Source organism: Pararge aegeria, chromosome 10 (assembly GCF_905163445.1).
Source record: "Pararge aegeria chromosome 10, ilParAegt1.1, whole genome shotgun sequence".
Lineage (NCBI taxonomy): Eukaryota > Metazoa > Arthropoda > Insecta > Lepidoptera > Nymphalidae > Pararge > Pararge aegeria.
Window position 1 is genome coordinate 17,737,214 of NC_053189.1, and position 27,358 is coordinate 17,764,571.

Below are 27,358 nucleotides of genomic sequence, written 5' to 3' on the forward strand. Positions count from 1 at the left end.
GCCTGCCTACCCGCCTGCCTACCCGCCTGCCTACCCGCCTGCCTACCTGCTTGTCTACCCGCCTGCCTGATGATGGAAAATTCCTCCGCCAATCAAGAACTTTAAAAGCTAGTTTGGGTTTAAGAACCAAAATAACAATATTTATTTGCCAAACGGTGGAATTCCAAGAACATGGGGCGGAGTCATCTTTTCTCTAGAGACAGTCTGTAAACTTTACATTTAATTTTTATATAATATATAGCTGTAGTTCGTTTAAATTATGTATCTACCTTTTGTGTGTGTGTGTGTCTTAATTAGTTATTGATATAGGTACGTTTTTATTTTCAAGTTTATATAATAATAAACTTGAATATACAACGCACGCATACAATTTATAAATAAACGAAACTTCTTAAAACATAAAATCTGATTGCTGGTGCCTTTATCAGGTTTCACAGTTTTATAAGTGACCTCTTATAAACCAAAAATTAATACCTGCTAACATAATAAATGAGGTTCTTAATTGCAAATATATAGGAATGTACAAAATGTTTGTAAGACCAGGTTCCAGTTACACCAACTCCTGTACTAGTTAAAACTGTATCACAGCGAGTTGCCATTCCTGGTGCCCAAGTACTTACTATAAAATCTATACGTTTCATTCTATATTTTAAAATAGGTAAACAATATGCATGCAGTTTTAAGATAATATAATAATAGCGGGTAGGTGGCAATTTTTTTAAATATAAATATGTGTTAGTTTTAATTTTTTTATTATTAAGTTATGCACTCTCTGGATGAGACGTTTCGTTTAGTAGTATTTTTATTGCTGTATTTTCTTAATTTTTGTTTTGTTTTTTCCATTGATTTTTGTTACTTATATAACTTTTGCTTAGTATATTATTGAATTAAAATATTAAAATGTGGTCAGTGGATCGCTACGTATTTCCGTTGTGTTACCAGGTACAAGGTGCCAACTGAAAATCAGCGCTGTATGCACCCACTGGCGCATGCAGCACAATGCTGATCTGGCACCTTTTTTCTAGGTTGTGCCACACATACCATACGTGGTATCGTGAATATTGTAATGTGTGGCGCAATGTAAACTTGCATGCCTGAGAGTTCTACATAATGTTCTCAAAGTTGAGTGGAGTCTAACAATCCGCCAGCAACAATGGCCTTAACAACTTGTTATTGTAGGAAGAGACCCGTGCACCGTAGTGGGCCGGTAAAAGGTTGATGTGATGATGATGATGATGAAACGCGAACAAGGATCGCGGGCAACAGCTAGTATAATTATTGTAGGATTAGTAGGATAGTAGGATTAGGACCACGCGGGCTCTAGGTCATAATAACCTCTCACTGGCTGTCAAGACACACATCAAGGCTTAAAATATTCTTCATTGATGCATGAGACATGTCCAGTTATTTTGGAATCATCCAAGAAGTTGTACGGTATCGGCTATAAATATTGTCGAATGTAATTTCTTTTGTAGAGATCACTGCGAAGATATCATTGTGATGAAGCTTGAACTTCGTAGGAAGTTAAATTAGATATTTGCAAATACGTGCTATGTTATACGAATGGAGCTTCTTGGAACAAAGATTAATCGATTGTTATAATTTTGACGATTTTATATTACCTTGAATTATAATGTATCTGTGTATTGAGATGATTTGTAATTATCATCATAATATCATCCCATTACCCGCACAGGTCTCCTCCCACAATGAGAAGGGGTAAAGGCCGTAGCCCACCACGATGGCCCAGGGCGGATTGGTGGAATTTGTAATGGATCCATACAATTTTCATCCACTTTGACCTACACACCTAAGTGATGTAGCGGTGATAGCTCAGTGGTTAAGCCTATGGGTTCACTTTCAGGTGGCCGAGTTTAAATTAATATAGTGTGCATTTTAATACTAGTTAAGCCCTTACAAGTGATATCCATATTAAAGGAGTTGTGACAAATAATGTAATTCAGGTTTTTCTTTATTTTTCGTATTTCACAATATTTTGTAACATTAGGTTTGTAATCATTGCAGCAATATGGTAAACTTTGAAGGACTAAAAAAAAAAAACTACAAAAAAAATTATTGAGTGAGAAACTATCTGATTCAAATTCATTTATTATTTTATTACACAATTATTTTATTTATTATAATATCACAATAACAATGACTTATTTACTTATAATAAATCATACAAAATCATTAATTTACAATAAATACGCTATGGAGCTCCTTTATAACTTCACGTACCTTTGGAATACATAATTGATTGAGATACATACATTGTTTTTTACTTTTTAACGAGTTTATTGATCGATATTATTTCAGAGAAATTTGCTTTTAAACGAACAATAATTACTGGACGACCTTGTTACAAATCTCTCGCTGTAACAATTTCATTTAAAGCTATTTATCCAATTTCAGCTTGGAACAATAAAACAATCGTTTAATTTATAAAATAATAAATCAGCGGAAAAAATTGTTTTACATAATTACATAATTTACAATATTACACAATTTTACATTAAAATCGTACATTTATATTACACAAAGCATGGCAACACCGCTCTTAAAAGTTAATACAAACTATCATAATTTTAAAATCCGTACATACAGTCGTAAGTTTAAAAGAAAATAAAGGCAACTAGAGATATTGCGCTTTTCTTAATGGTATAATGATATTTCTGTGTACAAGGATCAGACAAGGAAGTTTTCAAATTTACCCACTCGTTATAACACAAACAAGAAAACTAATAGCTTTTAAATTAAATTAGCACGAAATGTATTAAAATAAAAACAAGACTATCCACCTACCACCCCGACTTAAACAACCCCCGATTCCTAGATTTTTTTAAAAAAAAATCACTAAAACAGGTTCAACTTCAACCCTTGTTTAAAATAAATTCAGAAGCAATAATTATAAAATAGTTGAAAAAGTTAAGACTCAACTCAGAAAATAGGCGTTTTTTTTATTAAAATGTTGAAATGATAAAAAGTAAGGTTAGGTTAATTTGATTTATTAGATTTTTTTAATGGAAGTTTGATAAAGAGATTTAAAACGACAGCTTATCAAAATTTGGGTATTGCAGATTCAAATTGAGTCTTACAGATTCAAATAACTGAGTAAGATAAAATATAAAAGGGTTTATTGATATTTTTTGTTCAAAATATGTGTTCAAGTAACATTATTTCCAACTAATGATTCAGATTACAAAAGGTATGCAATATAATTAAGAAGTAAAACTTACGACCGCTTTTGTAATATCATTACGTTGTAATAATTGTTTAAAATAAGGTGTAAAATACAAGAGAGAAGATTAAAGGAAATGAAAAAAGAGAATAGAAGAAAGAGAAGAAAATATAAAATAACTGCAACTAAATTTAATTTTAACAACCCCTTACCGTTACGTTAACTTTAACACAAGTCTGTGATAGATTTTGATGATTTAAAAATAAACAATAGGTTGTGCTTTACTGTACTTTTTATTATTATTAAAGTTATACTACAAATTTTGCTAAATCCATCGCAGGGATTAACGGACTGTCGCATTGCACTGGATCGTTTCTGCAAAAATTTTAATGTATTAAATAAAATATGAAAATTATTCAGTTTCCATAATATTTTTATGTGAGTGTGTAGATATCAATATGTTAATGTCTGCAAATATTTTTTCCTGTTATTTAAAACCTGCGTTACAGAGGGTGCTTATTTATTTTAAACCTATGTTTTATGAAATCTACATTTTATAACAATTTAAAGGCTAAACAATTGGTTGTCAAAGTCGGCTTACTGACGATAGTTGAACGTGACAACGCCGTAAGAAAATACTGATGGAATGGTTGCATTTTTCAAAAGAAAATTTTAATTTTATTTGTTTGATAGATATTATCGTTGCTATAAACAATTGACACCACATTCACTTTTCACTGCACTTCATCCTTGCCGAAAACATGTAAATGTATTATTGTATAGAAGCTGTCCACGCGGACGCATCGCTCACTCAAGTAGGAGAGAGACAGATGTCGAACGCAGAGGCCGACTGTGCCTCTTTGTCGCTCGTTCCGCGCTCTCGCTTGCACTTGCAGCCTTGAATGGAACGCCTCAGAGCGAGGTAACGCCGCATACATCATGTTTTTTCATGCGTGCAGCCGGCTCCATCGAATTATAAGACGTTGTCACGTCAAAAAATAATAAAATAAAATATAAATTAAACAATAACTGTAGAATAAATTATATACGTTTTTTTGTTTCGTTTTTGTGTTTTAAATCTATGAAAAAAGTTTTGAGTTAGAGAAAAATTTAATTCTTACCCTGGTAAACTTCTCAAAAATGCGTTTGGTGATACCGCAGAGATTTCTATTCCATCGCTGTTGTCGCACAAGATTCTCGATAAGGTCACCTTCTTTATTTCAGATAATTGATCTAAAAATAAAAACATTTCGAATGTGAAACCGAAACAATACTTCACAGGCTTTACAAGTACATTATTTACTGTCTCTGAGACTTATCTGTGACACGGAAACCCTTATAGTTTTGAATAAACCATTGCCATAGTTTTTATTGAAAGAAATCAGATACAGCCCTAACACATGCAAAAGTAAAATCAAGTGACTCCTGCCACTTTATTAGGTACGCATCGCATAGCGTAGGTACTATGCACGTGTCGGTAATTTATCATCAATAGGGTTGTCATAAGTAAACACTTAGAATGTGTTGAATTACTTTGTATGGAAAAATAAATATGCTTCGTTTAATTTAATATATTACAGGGTGACTCCTTATGAAATAAACTTATGCATCCTTCAGCAGTATTTCGTAATTCCGTTACACGTTGTATATTTATAGTCAATATTGAAAAATATTCTGGGCACTGATTTCCTCTCTCATGGTAGAATAGCATTAAAGCTTTGACCTTCCAAGCTGCCCAATGTAAGACCGACAGATTAACGTGCTCTCCGGGCCATTGGTTTTTGACGACAAAAATATACCGTTTTAAATCATTGCTTGAATTGCATTGAAATGTGGAGATTCGTAGAAGAACCAAAGTTACAACATCGCTCAACGAGTCGCGAAGCCGAAGTGGCAAGGGCACATAGTTCGGAGAAAGGATGAACGTTGGGGTCCCAAGGTGCTGGAATGGCAACCCGCATTGGTAAGCGCAGCGTTGGTCGATCTGGACGACGAGGTGGACAGACGACATTAAGCGCGTCGCAGGTAGCCGCTGGATCCAAGCGGCACAAAACTGTGGAATTTGGAACTCCCTACAAAAGACCTATGTCCAGCAGTGGACGTCTTGATGATGATAAAATCATTGCAAGAGAATAGTAATCGAAATTAGATTGTATTTAAGGGACACGAGGCTGAGACATAGCTTAAGAGCCCATAACTTTTTAAAAGGCTCTACCTTCTTAGAACTTCAAAGATAGATTATCTAGTATCTTAAGAGGTAGCCTCCTCATCCTGTAACGTTGAAAGATTCTGCAATTTCAATTTATTCAGCACAATACACAATGTTACTTTTATAATACAATATTTAAAATAAATTTAACTATATAATGTAACGTATGTACAGCCAGTTTGGGCGCAGCTATTTTTAAAATTAAATAATTCTATGAACTTCAAAAACATAATTAAGATCGTTACTTTAGTAACAGATTTTATTGGAGATACTCAAAATATATGCTCAGAATAAAATTCTTCTAAGAGAAACTTGGACTAAAATGCATACTTACTTGTAGTAAATGCACCATGATTGATATCAGGTCCGTACTCGTAGTAATACTTATCCCCTCTCTTCAATTTTGCAAACTGATCAGCTATAATGTTAGCGAATGTAGTGCCAATAACACCCCCTTCTATGGGTTCTTCTAATAACCCGCCCACCCACAAATCTATGTCTTCCGGGCTTGTGTATACGGTGGAGAGTCTTTGGGCAGCCTGTGGATAGATAAAAACATTAGCTCTACTTGTGTCTTATTTTTAAACGAAAAACAAAAAGACAGAAAACAGAGTTAAATACGTAGATAAAGTTCCGTTTGCAGATGCAGGAAAAGCTAGAAACTCAGTTTTAGCAAAATATCTATATAAGAGAAGAAGTAGACCCAGAACACCGAGATCCTTTGAAAATAAAAATTTCAGAGCCCTATTTCAATTTTTGGCTGTTTTCTTCTGATAATACGTTACATTACACATTTAGAAACAATTACCATTAATGTAGAACTTAACCTGGGAAGCTACCCGTGATACCGGATGATGTCTTACATATTTCTCTAACTCTACTCTATTCTGTAACACAGTTTCAAAAAGACACATGTGCTCGCGATACGTTGAACGAACCAAATAAAAATGAAATGTTAATTCAAAATATAATATATATTCGAAATATAAAAATGACATGTTTTTTCAAAAGCATAAATATTTTTGGTTTGGGAAAATGTCATGGTTCAAACATACCAGAGACACGCGCATTTCATTTCATCATCCTCACTTAAAATAATACATCTTAGTCAAGCTACTGATAAATATATATATAAAACTAACGCTTGATGGAAACTGATGGAAATCGGTGATAGGTTCCAATCCAACCAGTCTCCTGTACTCATTGTATGATTGAAGGCCATGATCTCTGCCTCGTTGGATGTTGATCGCGGCCAGATCCAGGCCATATGGATTGCCTCCGTGGAACATGTAGCGAGATAGCTGAAAAATAACAGAAAAAATAATAAATTTTGTGACAACATTTATCTAAGTCCTACTTTGAGAACAGCAGTCCAACACCCCAACCCCCTTGTGGTATAGGCGCCCCCGACGTCGAGCTCTGGCGACATCCGAAGCATGTATTTTTGACCCCGATGATCAAATTACTAAACACACACGCACACGCACACACACACACACACACACACACACACACACACACACACACACCCACACACACACACAAACCAACACAGCGTCTTCGCAGGCGCAAGACTAGGGCTACGATTTCTGAGTCCACCAACAGTCTGATTAACGTAACCCGAGCCGAGGTTCTCGCCGGAGTCACCCTCGGGTCGACGTCTCCTACTACGGTCGATTGTATTACGCAAATTTTTATTATTTTAAACTGTCCATACAATAAAGACTAACTTAAAGTTGACGAACGAACTTGACGCTCTTGATTCAGAATTACAGTCGCGAATTTAATGATTGGTCATTTGTTTGTAGTAATCCCACTGGAGTTTCCATTAATAAAATGTAGTTAATAAACTAAAACATTAATAATAATTAATTAATCAAATGATTATCCGCACTAATGGACTTGATAATCCACATTGCAAAGCATCTATGAACCTCAAACACAATGGGAAAGCTGTTTGTCAAGTAAAACGTTACACACACAAACATCTGCATACATAAGCAGACACATACACACAAATGTAAACAATCTCCGATTTTATACTCAGTGCCCCCTCTGATCTATTTATGAAAAATTAAGGGGGATGATTTTTAACTCTAAAGCGGAATTTTTTACATTTGGTACTTACAGTACCTACTATACAAAAAATAAGAAAAATAATAGATTATTTTACTATACCTACCCCGCGAAAAGTAGGAGAATCTGTACTTACTAGGTACTAATTAAAATTCATAGTAAAGTCAACATCTTTCTGAGGATGCTTCGGTGTCGGAGCGAAACGTGAGATGAGAGTAATTCTAAGTATTATAAGTAAGATCTGATTTATGTGGAGTTATAAATTCCACCATACTGTTTTTCCGCTTTTCGCGTAGTTTTGCAAATTAAGCTTAATTTTCATAGTCGATCATGGAATTCTGCAAAGTAACACATATTTCCAATATGGTACTTACAGCTTCAGTAACAAATGGATCGACAGATTGCATTGGTTGCCACATCAGTCCGAGAAGTAGCCTGTCTAAGAAAGGCTTTATGCGAAGTCTAGATGGCTGGAACATCACTTCTGGCAGAGATATTGACTCGTAGACCCCCTTGTGCTGTGGACTTAAAACTCTGAAAAAATTTTTTTTTGGAGTTTACTCCTTAAGAATCGATTTTCATATATAAGGCGCCCGGTATGAGAAAAATGTGAGGAGTAAAATCTACTGATGAATGACTTCGTTATGTTTTCGCTTTGTGACGTTGCATGCCCGGCAACTGTGATGCGCAAACATGCAACGTCGCTTTCGTTTAATTAACTCATTTGTCCTATTTAATTTACCAATGAAACCGAATATTATCCAGGTAAAGAAACAAACACATAAATACATGGGACAGAGTGAGATAGAAAACATTATACTTTTTTTTCCTATTCTTGTTACCATGGAAACTAAATAATAAACATTACATTTATCCTAATAGTTCTGATACTCTACATCCACCTCAATCTCCCGTAGGCTTCTTTTAAGAAGTTACACTTCCGCCGCGTGTAATCCTGTATAATAAATTGCACAGGATTTTTAATTTTCCCTTTCTTATGGTATTTATCTTTATTCAGCTAAATAAACTCTTTTTGTGTATGTTTCTTTTTGTACTTAAGGAGTAAACTCCAGTCGTGCGTCGGAGCTGATACACACTTTTTTTTTATTCCATGAGATATTTACTATACTTTATTTATAATACTAATGAGGTGCAGTTTGGAGTGATTTGAGCAGATATTATTAGAAAGAAAGAAATATATATTTATGCCACACACTACAGTTTGCAACACCTTACGTGTTAAAATGTTTAATGTATGAACGCGTCTTAAGTGCCTGTACTAAGGTCTACACGAATAAAACATTTTTGATTTTTGTTTTAAGGTGCTGCCACACACTATATAATTTATATTATTAAAGAATAGTATATTAATGCCGGGATTACGTTTGACATGTACAGCAGGTTATGCTGTAAAGCCAGGAAAAGCAGCGAAAGCAGTTAAAGACTCTGGCAGGGCTAAAAAGCATGCAGTTCTGATTTTCAGCTGAAACCCTATTCCAGGTGACACCACCAAATAACTAGTGAACTGTGAACATTCATTAATTTTATCTAGCTCGTAAGGTTTAGTCAGTATTTGCAAATCAGCGCCCGAAAATCAACAACAATGCTGCTTAGCGGCAGAAATAAGCATCGTGGTAGCACTTCCCCGGTGGTGAAGCGGTTATAGCGCAGTGGTTAGGAACTCGTCTTCACTTTAGGCGGGCCGAGTTCGAATCCCAGTACGCACCTCTAACTTTACTAAGATATGTGCGTTTTAAGTAATTAAAAATATCACTTGCTTCGACGGTGTAGAAAAACATCGTGAGGAAACCTGCATGACTGAGAGTCCTACATAATGTTCTTAAAGGTGTATGGTATATTTTATAAATTTAAAATGCATACAAAAATTTTCGGAACCGACAGGATTTGAACCTGCGACTCTCTGGCAATCGCGGCCTGAGCGCTTTCTCCAATTAAGCTACGGCTCTCCTACCGTCGATGCCGACACTAGCATATGCCTTGCACATCAGCCTTATAGCGACTCTAGCGTCATCTAGTGGGAAACGATCACTTTTTAAAAGGTCCATATTATAATGAGACACGTTTGAAACAAGAGACTGAAAATTTTTGTGTGCATTTTAAATTTATAAAATGGATAATTCCTCCAAGTGTAGGTAAAAACACTAATAAAAATTATAAAAAATATATTGTATATATCAGCGAACGAAAAAAGCAAGTCAACTAGATTCGTTTGCGGTACAGTTTATAAGCCCCTCCCACCACGGGATAGTTTCCGTTACGCTATTTTTGAGTACGAGAAATGCTTCTATGCTTTTTTCGTTCGCTAGTATATATCCACCAATCCGAACAGGGCCAGCGTGGTGGACTACTTCCTTAACCCCTTCTCATTGTGGGAGGAGACCTGGGTTCTGTGGCTCTGTAGTGGGCTGGCAATGGGTCAATATGATGAGTACTTCCCTAGCCGACCTCTGTCACAAAAAGCTCAACTACAATTAAATTTAAGTATTGCGGGAGGAATACTTACGTGAGTTGACTGTCGACTATGGAATGTCCAAACCTCATGGCAGCAGTGGCGAACTCTGCAGTCAGCGATGGGTTTATACTGGGATCATAAGCCAGAGCATAACCCGATGATGGTGTCAGACCGAACACTTGCATTGTTTTAGAACCTAAGATACAAAACTTACTTTAGTGTTTGAAGTATTTAAAAAAAAACTGTTTACATTACAAAACCGCGTAATATAACTCAAAACCACATCTAAATCATCATCTCGTGAAAGGCATGTACTCGCGGAATATTTAGTAATTTTTGGCATTCTGCAAGCAAATTTTATGTGCAATTTTAGCTGTACTTTAAAGTGCGTAATGGACAGCATAAATATGCAAATTCCGCATTTACCGTTGTTCAATAGGGGTTGTTACGTGACCTTCAAGGCCGTGTGGTTGCAGTGATAAAAATTATTCTATTCACATTACAAAAATGCGTAACTCAAACACTTATATATCTGATACTCGCGGAATAATTAGTAATTTTTCGTATTTTGCATACAAATATTTATGTGCAATTTTAAACTGTGCTTTAAAGTGCGTTATAATGGACAGCTTAAATATGCAAACTTTACATTTGCATTCGATCAATAGGGGATGCAGCGTGAGCAAATTCCTTGAAAGCCGTGTTGTTACAGGGATATCGGACCCAGGTGTTTTTCGACTCTTCTCCTATTTGAACCTCAATCGCACAGGAAGCTGGTTCTTAATCATAAGTCCAGACGTGTCACTATCGCTTATCAACATAAGTATATGTGGGCACGAGGGATATCACAAAAAACTACATGTTTCTCGGGAGCAAGTGAATATCAACCATATCCAGTAATTGATCAGATTAGTGAGTCCTTAAGTAACCATTGAACTGCCAAACTAACGAATAGAAGGCACTTAAAACGAAACAAACGCACAACTGGAATGATTTTCAGTGTCTGGGTGTTTATCTGTATTAGTGTTGCCCAAATTCAGTCTTGGTCTTGCAGTCTTGGTCTTGTTCTTGCGTTTTTGCAAGACCAAGACCAAGAACAAGACCGCGTATTTTTAGCAAGACCAAGACCAAGACTGACCGTGCAAGACTTGAGCAAGAACAAGACATAGCCTGCAAGACTCTTGCGTCTTGCAGCTAGGACTTAGCGCTATTTCACGGAGTAGTTAGGTGTAACAGTTCGGTGTATAGGTAGGTAGGTACGCTTAGGAATTCTATGAGACGCAAAAAACTATATCAAAGAATATGAAAAACTGGACCTATGCGCATTACGACTAATACCATAAACATAGCGAATAAAAAAATATCTATTAAAATCAAACTGAGTGCATGCATAGTTATGTTTTAACCATCGGCACTTTGATAATGCGGCATCAAAGGTTTTGTACTTACTTCTCAAAGAAATTTGCCGCTTTTCGGAAGTACATGGTTATGATACACGCGCCGGCGGCTTCTTTTGAAATCTAAAACAATCGTTGCCGCCGCGCCGAAATCATAACATTTGACACTATTCATGCAAAATAATTTCGAATTTTAAGAGTACCTACAGGTGTTCCAAAGAATAAATGAGTTTCAGAGTGCTTAGAATGAAAATGAATACATTATACTGATCACGCAAGTAGTATTATGATTAGGATAAAATGGTGAGGATAGGTAGTAGATGTCATAATAATTCATTCTAGTAAGTAATTATAATATTGATTACTTATATGGTTTTAAACTAATTACTTAGGTACTATTATTGTACATTTAGTCATTATATTTCTTAAGTTTTTACAAGTTGTTTTAGCAAATGTAAGCTTATAAATCATAAATGTTTATTAAGAAACAGTTACTTCCATGGAAAACGACATATAGGTCAGTTGATTTTTCGAATTTCTTATCAAATCTTCAGTTATTTATTAATCTGCTTGATCTTTACTATGGCTATGTTAATTCAAGCTCACAATGTTCCAATTCTAATACGTTTTTCTAAGATTTAAAGTAAACTTTAATAAATAGTAATAGACTAATAGGTAATTGCAAGACTTGCAAGACTCTTGCTGCAAGACCAAGACCAAGACCAAGACTGGGAGCGCAAGACCAAGACCAAGACCAAGACCAGGTGTATTGGCGCAAGACCAAGACCAAGACTGGCTAAGTCTCGTCTTGTTCTTGCATTTGGGCAACACTAATCTGTATATTTATAAGTTTCTTTGTGTATTATATTCATAGAAATATTCATCAGCTATCTTAGTTCCCATAACACAAGCTACGCTTACTTTGGGGCTAGGTGGCGATGCGTATAATGTCGTAGTATATTTGTTTATTTGTTTGTTTAAATCAATTTCACTCTATCTCTATCTATCTTTATATCTTAAGATAAAATTGGAATATAAACTTAATAACAAGCACACACACAATAATTTCTGCATTACAAATAAAATTATTCAAATTATTGCTTATCCGTAGCAGGGCCTGCTTTAGGCCATACGCGATGACGCACCGACGGACCAAAATATAAAAAAAGAACGATCCTCCGTGTTATCCGAAAATAAAAAAGAATAAAAGATTATCTAAAAATTAAGAACTGTTCCTGAACGGAACAACATTTATTTATATACCTAGCAACGAAGGAAGCCACTCATTATATATGATGTGCTGGAACTCTGCTAGCACAATTCTCCTGGCTTCCCAGAATATGGTGTCCTCATCCCACGCAGAGTTCAATCCAGCTAGGGTTCGAGCGATCCTGTTGTGTTCCCTAGTCCAAATTGTGTGGAGGACTGTTAGAGATATCACCTGGTTTCCGTGGTTATCCCCTGAAGACAAAAAAAAGCTTTTTCAAAACCAATCTCATTTCAATAATTATTCATCTTAAAGACAACATCTTTTCTCTTCACCGCACCGGTGTCAGAGCGAAATGTGCGTAGAGAGTACATTATAAAATATCTGTTTCATATGGAGTTATAATAAAGATTGTGCGAGTTTTAAATGGCAGCGTGCAGACTTTCCTGGGCTTTTCGGATTAGCTTAAGAATATTGCATGAAAATTAAATCTATTGTTATCTTAATATATATAAATCTCCTGTCACGATGTTTGTCCGCGATGGACTCCTAAACTACTGAACCGATTTTAAATTAAATTGGCACACCGTGAGCAGTCTGGTCCAACTTAAGAGATAGGATAGCTTAGATCTTTAAGTAAAGTCACAATTTTATTTTATTGCAAATTATTTGTCTATAATTAATTGACAGGCACATGTTATATGTATATACAACTATACTCATTTAAGGCTTAGCGATACTGAATACTTTAAAAACAAAATCAAACGCAGACGAAGTCGCGGGCAACAGCTAGTTTATTATAATTATTTTATCAACTCCCACTAAGCTTTTCAATGTATTGTTCTAATAGATCTGAGCGGTGATAGATGGTGGGACTTTGACTTTAGTTCGAATCCTAGCACACACACACACCGCCAACTTTTCCAAGGTATGTGCACTTTAAGATATTAGAATATAGCTTTCTTCAACGGTATAGGAAAATATGAGGAAACCTGCATGCCTGAGAGTTCTCCATAATTTTCTTTTAGACGGCCGAGTGGCGCAGTGGGCAGCGACCCTGCTTTCTGAGTCCAAGGTGTTGGGTTCGATTCCCACAAGTGGAAAATGTTTGTGTGATGAACATGAATGTTTTTCAGTGTCTGGGTGTTTATCTGTATATTATAAGTATTTATGTGCATTATATTCAAAAAAAATATTCATCAGCTATCTTAGTACCCATAACACAAGCTACGCTTACTTTGGGGCTAGATGACGACGTGTGTATTGTCGTAGAATATTTTTTTTATTTATTTAAATAAAAAAAAACAGAAACAAAAAAAAAGGTGTGTCTATTCCACCAATCCGCATTTGCCAGCGTGGTGAACTACGGTCATAACCCCGTCTCATTATTGGTGGAGACCCGTGCACTATCCGTTATGGGTTGTATGATGATGACGATGAGAGTTAATGGTACTTATATGATCGTTATAGCAGCAGCAGCAGTTAAAACCTGATTCAAAGCAAGCAGCTCCATCGTGTACATTCAAGCACTCCTTCCGATGAGTCAACGGAGGTAGTTCTCTGCCGTAGTCGTTGAACGTCGCCAGCAACCCTCCCGGTGCCCGTAGCCTAGCCAATTTCTCCGCCGAGCTGCCGTACAGATGAGACATGTCTGGGTAATGCGATGCGCCATTCATCTAGAATAAATTAAATGATCAAAACACAAAAAACCTTCTTGGTATAAAAAACCAAACTAATTTCTACCTTTTACTCATATTTTGGGTCAGTGCTTTTTCTTTAGTTTTTTGATAAATAAAAAAGGAGAATATTGGATATTGGATAAAAGCAGGCGTTACTTTGCGGAAATCCATGATACATTATCAAAATTAAGCTTAATTTGCTATACTCCGTGAAAAGCAGGAGAATCTGTGTGGTGTAATTTATAATTTCTTCAATCCTTATAGATGTTGACTTTACAATGAATAATTGTTAAGTAACAATTATTCATTGTAAAGTCCTGAGGATGCTCCGGTTTCGGAGCGAAACGTGCGTAGAGGGTATATTGCCGAAGATCTCTTTGGTGTGGAGTACAATTTTGATAATATAAAAAAGGAGAAGGTTCTCAATTCAGTTGTTTTTTTTTTATGTTAGTTAGCTTAGAACTCTGTCATTTATAAACCGATTTGAAAAAACCTTATTATGTCATCATCATAGGACGAGTGTCGAGTGGCGTAGTGTTAAGCGACCCTGCTTTCTGAGTCCAAGGTGGGTTTGATTCCCACATGTGGAAAATGTTTGTGTGATGAACATGGTTTTCAGTGACTGGGTGTTTATCTGTGTATTTATGTATATTATTCATTGAAATATTCATCAGTCATCTTAGTACCCATAACACAAGCTACGCTTATTTTGGGGCTAGATGGCGATGTATGTATTGTCGTCCTACAATGAGAAGGGTTAAAGGCGTAGTCCAACATGCCAGTGTTTGTCGGACTCCACATATTTTATTATTGTCTATACTGCCATTTAGATAATGACAGTTTTTAGCCAATACAAATTTGACAATTTAATGTATGTTCACAAAAATATATCTAAATTTAAGAGAAAATGTGACTGCAATAATTTGAACATTAAAAGCAAAAATAAACTTACAGTGCAATATACTAGACTACATAAAATAAGTAATTCATTTAAAAGAAATTGTATACAATTTTACAATAAATTACCATATTGGAGATGTCTCTGAAAAAGTTCAAAGTTTGTATTAAACTTAAGCTTATAGAAAAGTCCTATTATAGTATTAAGGACTACGTCAACGATAAAAATGCTTAGGTGTAAATTATTGCTCTAACCAGGTTACTTCTTTAATTAGTTTTTAAAGGACAATGTGAGATGGCGATAACAAAAAAAAATAACAACCGGCTAAGTTTGTTGTGGGCTTCTTCTTAGACCAGGGCGCGTTTGGGACCCTCAGTTTTAAGTTGACGAATTTATTTATCGCCATCAACTAACTCCTTTGTCATATTTTACATGTAATTTAAAGTGCCATCTATGTGCCTATTTGAATAAAGAAATATTTGACTTGACTATTGTGTAGTTCCGGTGGCCGTTCGTGGTCATCATCGTTAGTGTCAATAGGGCTAGTATGATTAGGATCAGTAGGTGTTCCAATATATTTAGGGAAAGGAAAATTAATGGGGCAAGTAAAAACAGAACCTAGAGGATCGAAGGGAATCCCTTAAAACGGCTGAATTCAGAGTACCTAAGGCTATGCATCGTGCAAGCAGTTAAAATAGCGCCTGGTTTCAAATGCATTGCAAAAACATTGGAATTATTTTTTGCAATTAATTACCAATGAATTAACATAAAAAATGAAACGAAGAATGCACGCTCCATTACTTAAAATCGCAGTACATATCTGTTGTTTTTATTGTTTTAGTAAGAATAATAATCATAATTGGGTTGAAACAATAAAATCGTCTTAATGTTGTAGTTTCTAGCCTAGTATACAAGTAAACATGTGTGAAAGTGTGGATGTTTGTTACTCAATCACGCAAAAACGGCTGAACAGATTAAGATGAAATTTGGCATGCATATAAACTTTGGCATAGAAAAGAACATAGGCTACCTTTAATCCCGATTTCCTTAATGGTTCCCTAGGGAAAATTGTAAATTGTTAACGAGCTAATCTTTAGAACCAATGCTGAAGTGCTCGCAGGCGAAATCGCGAGCAGAAGCTAGTAATATATAAATACGATGTTACCTGAGTAGCATAACCCACAGAACAGTCGAAGTCTGGAGCCAGCTGGGTCCGCACAAAGTTGATGCAGCGCTGGCTGAACTGGCCGTAGAACACGTCGCCTTCATCCAACACAATAGGGGCGCAGGCCCAATGTTGCTTCTCTGGAGGCAGGACATCTTCACCGTTGCTATCACAGCAGGATATAGGGCTTCCATTACCTAGTAATATCATATACTCTGTTACGCCAAAGTTGACACATAAATTAAGATTTTTTTTATTTATCATGCGTGCGTGCGTTTTTGTGTGTGTCCGGCTTTCGCCGTGGATAGTTACCACCCTACCGACAAAAACGTGCCGCTAAGCGATTTAGTGTTCCGGTGCGATGTCGCGTAGAAACCGATTAAGAGTATGACTACCATACTCCCTAACAGGTTAGCCCGCTACTATCTTAGACTGTATCATCACGTAAAGTGATTTGTGAACAACAGAATTAGCACTATTCAATGAACTAAGAATTCATACAGGTAAAATGGCTAGAAATTTATCATTGGAATAATTATTACAGAAACATAAAATATGCTAAATTGGTTTATATACCTGAGTAGGTACCGTAAATTGCAGATGTAAAACCTTATTCGGGTGAGAATAAGAGGGGCTTACCTAAGGTGAAGACCACACCAGTGCTGATATCGTGAGCTATGAACTGTCCGAACTGCATGAACAGTAGGTTGTGTGTGCGGCTGGGGTGACTGCCGTCCAGTATGAGGGCGCTGCTGACAGCTCGTGCTGACGCCAGCGGCACTCCATTCGCTGAAATTCTTATCGCCCAAATACCTATGTCAAAGTAAGGGTGATAACAATCAAGCATATCTTATATTTCTTTTGATTTTAATGCACCTGGCGTAAAGTTAACAGTAACAGTGCTTCACGTAAAGAATGCTCTGCAGATTTCTTAATTACGACCAACAATCCGCAGATTCAACGCCTATAAAGTTTCTTCTCTAGCAGAGACAAGGCCGACATTTGATGGCCGCCTGGCACAGTGGGTAGCGACCCTGCTTTCTGAGTCCAAGGCCGTGTGTATAACAATATTTGTGTGATGAACATGAACATTTTTCAGTATCTGGGTGGCTATTTTTATACAACGTGAAAAGGAGTTACGAAATAATTTTGAAGGATGGCTAAGTATATTTTATAAGGAATCACCCTGTAATTACATTAAATCAAAAGAAGCATATTTACTTTTCCATACAAACTAATTCAAAACATTCTAAGTGTTGACTATGACAACCCTATTGATGAAATACCGACACGCGCATAGTACCTACGCTACGCGACGCGCTACCTAATAAATTGAAAGGAGAAACTCGATTTTAATTTTGCATGTACACTATGGTTTACTCAAAAACTATTATTTTCTTCTTTCATTAACGGTTGTCTGGAGGAGATAGCATAGAACGATAAGACAGCTTTTGCACATTTTTATTTTTCTTGTACTGTTTCCAATTATCCCTTAATTGTGAGCAATAAAGCATTAATCTATCTCTCTATTTTATGTCATCTGCCCGCTTCGTGCATAGCCTGTGCATAACTTCATGTCTATCATAGTAACAAGAAAAGAGAAGAGGGAAGAAGAAAATGTGATACCTATTTTCTTTGTTCCCACCCCAAGCCCCAATACCCTGGTTTTTAATTTAATGAAAACCACACTTTTTTTCTTCATTAATCACTAAAATTAAATTTGAAAATAACAAAAAAGAAATTGAGACCAAGTTTGAAATAAGAAAGAGTATGTTATACGAACAAAAAAAAGATATATTACCATCACTATAGGAAGGTGGTAGCAGTCTACCATAGCCAGTGTTAACAGCACCCCAGCTAGGATTTCCCTGATTATTGCAATTTCCATCGATGCTTCTATATCTACTGGGCGCGTGTGGGCACGAAGGCACTGGCGGGCAGTAAGGTCCTGGAATACAGTATTATTATATTTAAAAACAGTAAACTTAAAAAGAAGAATGGCATACAATTATTTATGGAGTTCATAAAATACGTGGATAATAAAATGATTGAGGGTTTTACACTAGTAAAAGATTTGGTTATTACAAACGTGCCACTGGAAGACACGAGTCTCCTACCACAATTAGGATTTAGGCCGTAGTCCACCACGCTGCTCAGTGCGATTTTGTAAACTTCAACCGTCTCCATAATGCTAGAAGAGTTCTCCATAGTGATATCTAAGAAGATAACATTATGGAGAACTCTTAGGTTTCCTCACGATGTTTTCCTTCACCGTTAGAGCAAGTGATATTTTAAGCACTTTAAAACGCACATAAGTAAGAAAAAGTATAGGTGGAATTCGATCACGGTCCCCCCAAATGTGAAGCCAAAGTAATAATCACTGGGCTGTCATCGCTCTTCCCACAGAGTTTTGCTTTGAAACAAGGAAAGGGGAAAAAGTTATCATCTGGACTCGAGCCAGAGTCTTCTGCTTTCGGGGACGGTTAACCCCACCTGAGCTATTATGACCTTGTAGAGGGTTTTATAATATACCACCGTATACTAATGGAATTTAAGCAGTTTTCTATGACCTAAAAACACGGATAAAACGACGTTTTCTAAAAATGAAATCTAGCTAAATCGATTTGTCGCCCCCAAAACCCATGTATACTAAATTTCAAGAAATTTGTTATAGTTGAATTCAGAGTATATATACAAAGGTACATAGGTGAGTTGTGCTTTATGTACAAGTACAAGAATACGTTTAAAGGTATATAGATGGATAGATTTAGCTGATGGCGGTGGTCAAAAATATACCTACTAGGAAAACATAAAGTTCTTGCGATAAACCTTGATCGATCACAAACGAGCTTCTTTCAACAGTAGACCGTTACTTCAAAATTTAAATTCACAACTCAAAATTCATTTAGACCTAGTTTAGAAGCATTATTGAAGGCCTAGTTTATAAGCACTTTTGAAACGTTAACTAAGTCTGTTTTTAGTGACTTAACCAAAGACTCTTCAAAAGAACTTTACTCACCATCCGTATGATCAGTGAATCCCATAGCCAAATCATCATCCGACAAAGCTTGTCTTGATTTCAACTCCTGCGCAGCAAAGATATTTAATAACGCACCTCGCCCTAACTTCTGCGCTCTTTTGTCGTAAGTTACCATAGACTGGAAATTGAAAAATAAATCTTTACTAAGCTAATATCCCACACGCATCTGTAGGCTTTTGATATTTTATTAATAAATTTTTAATTCGTATTTGTTTCGCGGAAAGAAAACACAGTACCCATTTTATTTTTATTCAGTGGTGGTTTGATTTATAGAAAACATCGCTTCCTCAAAGTTCTAAGAGGAAATTAGGGTGCAAGGTTCATCTACATGTATCTGTTTGTAAAGACAAAATTACAATTATTTATCAAAAAACTATTTTTATATCTTCTAAACGTCTTCACTGATTTTGATCTGACATTTCTATGCTGTTTTTTATTCCTGAAATGTACCCTTGGACGAGTGAAATAGGACTTGAAAGCTTAGGTAATGGGTTCCTTTTAGGGCTTACGGCTTACTATTTGCTATGAAAATTCCTCTCAAGTCTTATAAAGGTAAAGGGGGGTTGGAAGATTTTCTGAACTTATCATGGTTTTGAAGTTACGAGTAAGTAATTAAAGTTAAAGCGTTTTTTCTCTAGAGGGTTAATAAATAAAGTCTAGAATCTAGCCTGCAGACCAAGCGATAAAAGATCGTATTGGCAAATGTATGTATTAAGCAGTAAAAACTGTAGCAACTGTACGCAGACCGGGACGATGTGTACCATAAACTAAACAAAAACAATAAATCAGATAGTATATAGAACTATTCTTTACCAAATGATGCCCATAACTGGGTGAAGTGGCATTAACGACAGCGTAATGCTCATTCTGCAACCCTTCAGCGTGTCCCAACCACTGTTTCAGCTTCTGTCGCGACTGATTGTGAGCGGCCTTGACGTCTTCCACGTTGATTGACGATCGGAACTTGCGGTCAGACTCCGCTGCAATGTGAGGCCAGTAAGGTAAAATTAATAGGACAAAAAAGCTCAAGAGAGAGATATAAGCAGGCGATACTTTCCAGAATTCCATGATAAATTCAAAATTTCTTTATTCATGTAGGCCTATAACAAGCACTTATGAAGCGTTCATATTTACATAATTCTAAGGGGGTGGTGGTTTCGTTCACCAACTTAAACCCAAAGCTACGAGGGTTCCACACGCGCCCCGGTTTAAGAAGAACCCACAAAAAACATAGGCGGGTAAAATCTATATGAAAATTAAGCTTCATTTCCTAAACTCCGCGAAAAGCAGGAATATCTGTATGGTGTAATTTATAATTTCTTTCCCTATATTATCATCAGCATTATCCCATTACAGGGACAATTTAAATCACAGATACTCTTTCCAGTGAGAAGAGTTTAGGTCGTAGTCCACCACGCTGCGCCAGAGCGGATTAGAAAACTTCACACGCCTTTGAGAACTCTCAGTTTTCCTCACTAAGTTTTCCTCCAGTTAAAGTCATGGATATTTAAATAAAATGAATAAGTAAATAAATATACTAAGACAATACATACATCGCCACCTAGCCCCAAAGTAAGTGTTGCTTGTGTTATGGGTACTAATGACTGATGAATATAAAATATATGTATAAACAACCTGAAAACACATGAATGTTTTTCAGTGTCTGAAAAACATTCATCCTCCAGTTGTAGGAATCGAACCCACGGCCTTGGGCTCATAAAGAAGGGTCGCTGAAAACTGCGCCAATCGACCGTCAAATTATTTGCTTTCCGGTACGATGTTACATAGAAACCGTTTAGGAATAGGGTTTAAAACGACTGTCATAGGGGTATCACAGTTGCTTCAATCCAATCAGGTTAGCCCGCTACCGTCTTAGTCTGCATAAGCTCTTACTGTTACTAGCTGTATGAATGAATGAATACACTTTGTACACAGAAGAAAAAAAGTAGTTACAGAGATATAAATACAGTCAGTCAGTCAAATCTAGTCGGCAAACTCGATGTAGGGCAAAAGTGCGTTGCTTTTTTCCTTGATTTGGCTAGGGCTTTCGACACCGTCTCTATTCCTATCTTGATTGCTAAGTTGCACTCTCTTGGTATTCGGGGGAACCAACTTTAACTCTTTGAGAGTTATCTGACAGGTAGAACCCAATATGTAAAAATTTAATCTTACACAAGCTCAGAACTATCATTAACCCATGGCGTTCCCCAGGGCAGTATTCTCGACTCGAGCTTATTCTTGGTCTATATAAACGACCTTTGTGATCTTCGTCTCGACCAAGGCATGATATTTTCGTATTGGGACGATACAGCTCTCGTATTTTCCATTCACACTTGGTCTGAAACCTATTGCCTTGCACAAAAAGGCTTTGATACTGTTAGGGAATGGCTTAACAATAATTTATTAACATTAAATACCTCTAAAACTAAACTTCTAAATTTATCGATTCGTAATTCTACACTGCCTGCAGACACATCTTTATTAAATTTATTTATTAAACAGCCTCTTTCCGATAATAGTAGCTTAACTGATCGCACTCCTCAATACATTGAAATAGTCACTTCCATAAGGTACCTCGGCATAGTGATTGACTGTAACCTCACATTCAAAAAACATATTGAACATCTATCTAGTCGAGTTCGTAAGCTTATTTACATATTTAAGCAGCTACGACACTCAGCGGAACCTGAAATTATGAACATGGTGTATATAGCACTATGTCAATCTATACTTGGCTATTGTATATCCGTCTGGGGTAGTGCAGCAAACACATACTTTATACAGATTGAACGAGCACAAAGAGCAGTTCTTAAGGTGTGCTGTTTTAAGCCCCGCCTGTATCCTACCGAAATGTTATACGAATACTGTCAAGTCCTTACTGTCCGGCAACTATTCATTTTAGCAACCACACTAAAGCAGCACTCACTTACGCACTTCAATCATGAATGCACCCGCAGAAAGCCCAAATTAGCTACTCTCACAAAGCTCAAAACCGCGTTTAGTCGTAGATTTTTTGTATTTCTTGGACCCTACCTTTATAACAAGTTACATCATGCCCTTTCTCTGCACACTCTGAGTACTTATAATTATAAAAGCAATCTTAAAAAGTGGCTTCTTAAACAAAATTACGCAGTAACGGAAAATTTTTTGGAGATTCTAGTATAATTTATTGGGTGAATTGAAAATCGTTTTTACCAATTTATCATAGTTACATTTACGCACGCACCACCACGCCCACGAGTACTTGGGCATACAAGTGATCTTAATTTCTAGTAGTAAGCTATGTCATCGAGCGGGTTAGCCCTGTTTTCCGAGACACAGTCTCAACTAGTTCGGAGAACAGGTACACTTTTTATCTGTGCAAAATAAAACAAAATTTGTATATATGTTATGTGTTATGTTTAAGTACTTTTGATTCTGTTTTGTTATTCTTTATGACAATAAAGCATTTTTCATTTTTCATATCAAGAGAGTACAATTTGGTGGCCTTATCGCTACAAAGCGATTTCTTCCAGGCAACCAATGGCGTAAAAGGAAAAAAAAACACTAGCTGTACTTAAGTAAGTACGTGCATGTTTTATTTCTGTGAAACAGCACACACGTGTAAGTGACACAGTGGTTCCGGGAGCGAAGCCGGACGTGCGATGGACACTAGACGTGGGGCACGCTGCCTGCGTGTCGTGGTCAAGTTGCGCATGGACGCACACCACTGTGTATAAGCTCCAATTGGGAGGGTTTGCCCACAATCACGCTGGGCAGACGGGTTGGTGGTCGCAGTCGATGTAGTTACACAAAAATTCAAAATTCATTTAATTCAAGTAGGCCTAATTTATAAACACTTTTGAAGTCAAGTCATTCTGTTTGTAGTGACTCTACCACCGGTTCGGAAGGCAGATTCCACTGAGAAGAGCCGGAAAGAAACGCGATGGTTTTTGTGGTGGTGGAACACCGTCGATGTACTAACTACTACAGTTTAACAGAGGACTGCTGCTCGGACTCCGAGCAATCTAACGGCGTCGTCAATATAAGACGACGCCGTTAGATTGAATGACGGACGATTGGCGCAGTTTGGTGCGACCCTTCTTTCTGAGTCTATGGATATGGGTTCCACTCCCACTACTGGAAAATGTTTGTGTTATGAGCATGAATGTTTTTTTCAGTGCCTGGGTGTCTATATATGTATATTCTAATATATATTTAATTACGTATATTATTCATCATATATTCATCAGTCATTTAAGTATCCATAACACAAGCTACGCTTACTCTGGGGCTTGATGGCGAATGGCGATGTGTGTATTGTCATAGTATATTTTATTTATTATTCCCTCTGTCGCCTCCAGTGACGCTGCTGGCGAGTAAGGGAGAGATGGTGAGAACTGTATTCTGATCCGTCACCACAGCTACCACCTAAGTTCTTGAACCCAGTGATTGTAAAAACCTAACTCTATGCTTTATGTATCAGTGGATGCATTCGATTACGTAGGTACCTGCATGACTTCTTCCCGTGAAACAGCACACACCAACTCGCATTCCATCTAAGTGGCACTGCGGGTTCCGGGAGCCAGGCCGGACGTGCGCTGGACACTGGACGTGGGGCACGCAGACACCGTGTCGTGGACACACTGCGCATGGACGCTCTGTACTGTGTATATGTTCTGAAATACAAGTATTTTTATTATGTTTTACATTAGGGATAGAACCACCTAACTTGTCGATCTACTGATTAGCTTTTTAAACTTCTGCTCACGAGATGAGATGCTCGGGTATGAAGTTTTTCAGACACAGGTAGACAGAAGTACCATAGGTGGAATGATGACAATAAAACGGGGCAGGAACAGTTTGGAAGAGGAAAGCAACGGATATATCTCTGTGGAGAACACTTTGGGAGGCCTATGATGGAGAGTAATTCTATCAAATGACCGGTGTCTATTATAAAACGTAATTTTTACAAAAACAGATTTTACTTTGGAAATACCAAGTAGAAATTATTTATAAGAATGTTAATAAAGGCTTATTATTGCACGCCTCATAAGCGAAGCGTTGAGGTTGTGCTCTACTCTCGACATTTCAAAAAAAGCAGTTTTCTCGAAACTGAAATTGATTTTTTGTTATTTATATTGCACTTACAGGTTAATTTGAGTACACAAAAAAAATGAGATTATGAGGCGTGCACTTTTGGATTTTCCAAATTTTTTTAATTTTATTGAGGTTTTTCTGCATATTGGGCTCAGTAGAAGTAAAGGAGTATCTAGCCATGGTCGTACTTAGTACTAAAGTAGATTTTTTTTTTTAATAACTGATGGACCAAGAACCAGAAGCAATCAACTAACCAGATGGAAACGTACAAGTCCTACAAAGTGCTGAAACTTGTCCTTCAACCCAAGGCGTAGGAAGAAAGGAAGAAAAAAAAAAATTTTTTTACATTGCACGACACATTTCAATATAAACGTCACCATGTATGTTAAGTGTGGAATAATCTAGAAAAAGATGCCAGCTCAGCATTGTGTTAAATGCGCCATTGGGAGCATACAGCGCTGAAGTTTATATACATAACAAAAGACAACAAACAAAATAAGGAATAGAAATACAGCAATAAAATTAATACTACCAAAGTTACTAAATAACCCCACAAGTATAATAATAACAATATAAAACTAACATATAATCATATAAACTAAAACATGAAAAACGCACATACCTATATGTATAAATTTTTAAGATGTAAAAGGTAGATATATAATATATACGAACAACATCAATATACAATGTGTAAATGAAAATAGAAATAATACTTCACATGCGTTAGAGGTACTGTACTGTATGATGTAATTTGGTTTACATTATGCAGATGATGATTTCTAACAGGTTAGCCCGCTACCCTTTAGAACTGAGATTGCAGCTAACGGCTAACGTATAGTGAAACAAAAAATACCATAGATTTACTTTTGATTATAATTAATTAATTATTTACAAAACACAACTGTGGTTAAAATATATTTATAAGTTTCTTTAATTTATATTAAAACATATAGGTGTGGAAGAATGAAACATGTTGTTGGCTTGAGAACTTATTTCCATATTAAACTGGATATACAGAATTAAGATCGAACAGAAACCGTGCAGGTGACTTATAAGGATTGAAGCATCTAAAACCACTCCACATTAGAATGGTTTCTCGAACAATTAAGCTTGATATGCTATAGTCCGCGAAAAGCAGGAGAATCTGTATGGTGTAATTTACAAAGTAGAACTCCAATTATCCGAACTCCGACTATCCGAATCGCCGATTATCCGAATCACAAAAAAAAACGGTTGAAGAAACGAACGGCTGCCCGAAAACGGTTGAAGACCGCAAAACAGCTTACATTGACGGAGATGTTTAAAAAACAATGATTTTTATTTCTAAACTTGTTCATAAGTACATTTTATTTATATTTAAAACATGTGAAAATTTCATGTTTCTTTCATTTAATTCAATAAAAAAATAGTGCAATATCAAAACGTAGCTTTTTTTATTTTTTTTTATTTTTTATTTTTTTATTTTTTTTTATTTTTTTTTTATTTAGCTCTCCAATGGCAATTTTTTTTTAAAAAATCCGATTATCCGAATATTTGATTATCCGAATGGGTCCCGGTCCCCATTAATTCGGATAATTGGAGTTCTACTGTACTTCAATCCTTATACTCCACACCAAACAGATTTTCGGCAATGTTCCCTCTACGCCCGTTTCGCTCCGAAACCAGAGCATCCTCAGGAGATGTTAACTTTACAATGAATAATCATTGTAAAGTCAACATCCTGACTATAGAAAATTAACCTTAATTTTCATAATATATCATGGATTTCCGCAAAGTATACTGCTTCTATCCAATATCGAGCAAACGGTTTGTCACTCCATACCATTTAGCAGTTGACAATAATTATTTTACCTCTAATGTTTTAAGCGCTCACCACAAAATATAAAAATGGGTAAAAGTTTGTGAGGGCGTTTTCACTGTTTTTGGACACAATGCACTGCATACAATAATGGCAGAATGAGGATTCTGTATGTTTTTAATTCAATGACTGGATAGACTTCTTTAATATGATAATAAGCTATATGAATTTGTAAAATTATTAGTGTACTCACCTTTTTCATCGTGTATCCCATAATGACCCCCTAAAGCCATACCATGTGGTTCACTTAAAACACTTTTTATTGGATACAGAACCACTATATAAATAAGAATATGATATTGAAACCTCACAAAATTCATATTGTAAACTAAGGCGTTGCTTTAATTTTGAAAAAAAAACTATTCAATCGTAATTCGAGTGTTTTTCGTTCACATATTGATTGTACCAGTGTTAATGATTGGACTTGAAGTGTAAATGGCCGACAAATTATTGAGCCAGTATTAATAAAGAAATAGGTGGGTAGTTAAACATAACTTTTGAATTTGGAATTTAAAACCTACGATTCCTACGAAACTTCACATTAAAATTATTGTTCAAATAATATAAATTTGTTTGAATGAATGAAGGCTTTTACTGAACACCACAAAAAGTACATAAAAAAAGAAAAGTATAACAAAACAACGTAAAAAATTTGGCGACTTTATCGCTTCATAGCGATTTCTTCCAGGCAACCAATGAAAAATTTATATGGAGCTGTGTGACCTAGTTAATATATAGCCCACCTTTTGTATTTCTATTCTTCTTTTTTTTCTTCAACTTGTGGTGTGCAAATAAAGAGCATAAATAAAATAAAAAAATAATATCAAAAACATTTAGGTGAGACCACCAACTTGCCTTGAAGAAGCATGGTGGGTCTTAGTCGCCTCCTTGCTTGTGGAACACTTCTTGATAATAATAATAAAAATGAATCATGTCGACCTCAATGGGGCAGTGGTGAGCATAAGCTGTTATTTATTTATTTATTTATGTATATCCTTAGTATACTACAGCTAGCCAAAAAGTATACTAAGTCAGTTACAGAAGTACATTACAAAAATATAACTTTTTTTTGTTTGTATATAATTTAGGAACT

General features: G+C 36.1%; 1 protein-coding gene across 1 annotated transcript; it reads right to left on the minus strand.

The window, feature by feature from the left end:
- Window positions 1-3,072: 3,072 nt before the first annotated feature.
- Window positions 3,073-26,703, minus strand: LOC120626827 (chorion peroxidase). The gene is made up of 15 exons (XM_039894591.1): window positions 26,459-26,703; window positions 23,816-23,983; window positions 20,139-20,305; window positions 19,305-19,443; window positions 18,087-18,233; window positions 16,925-17,098; window positions 16,286-16,482; window positions 14,033-14,219; window positions 12,600-12,797; window positions 9,991-10,135; window positions 7,841-8,000; window positions 6,533-6,691; window positions 5,725-5,929; window positions 4,303-4,414; window positions 3,073-3,556 (listed from the first exon to the last, which is right to left on the minus strand). The coding sequence occupies exons 1-15, from the start codon at window positions 26,583-26,585 to the stop codon at window positions 3,490-3,492; spliced, it is 2,352 nt and encodes a 783-aa protein (XP_039750525.1). The 5' UTR covers window positions 26,586-26,703; the 3' UTR covers window positions 3,073-3,489.
- Window positions 26,704-27,358: the final 655 nt, after the last annotated feature.

What these genes read in the sequence shown, in the direction of transcription:
- LOC120626827 (XM_039894591.1), bottom strand. Translation starts at nt 26,585, where the DNA reads ATGAATTTTGTGAGGTTTCAATATCATATTCTTATTTATATAGTGGTT. An exon ending in TGGTGTGGTCTTCACCTTAG is followed by an intron (nt 16,483 to 16,924) that starts GTAAGCCCCTCT and finishes TGATATTACTAG; the next exon opens with GTAATGGAAGCCCTATATCC. An exon ending in AGCTGCTTGCTTTGAATCAG is followed by an intron (nt 12,798 to 14,032) that starts GTTTTAACTGCT and finishes TTTTGTCTTCAG; the next exon opens with GGGATAACCACGGAAACCAG.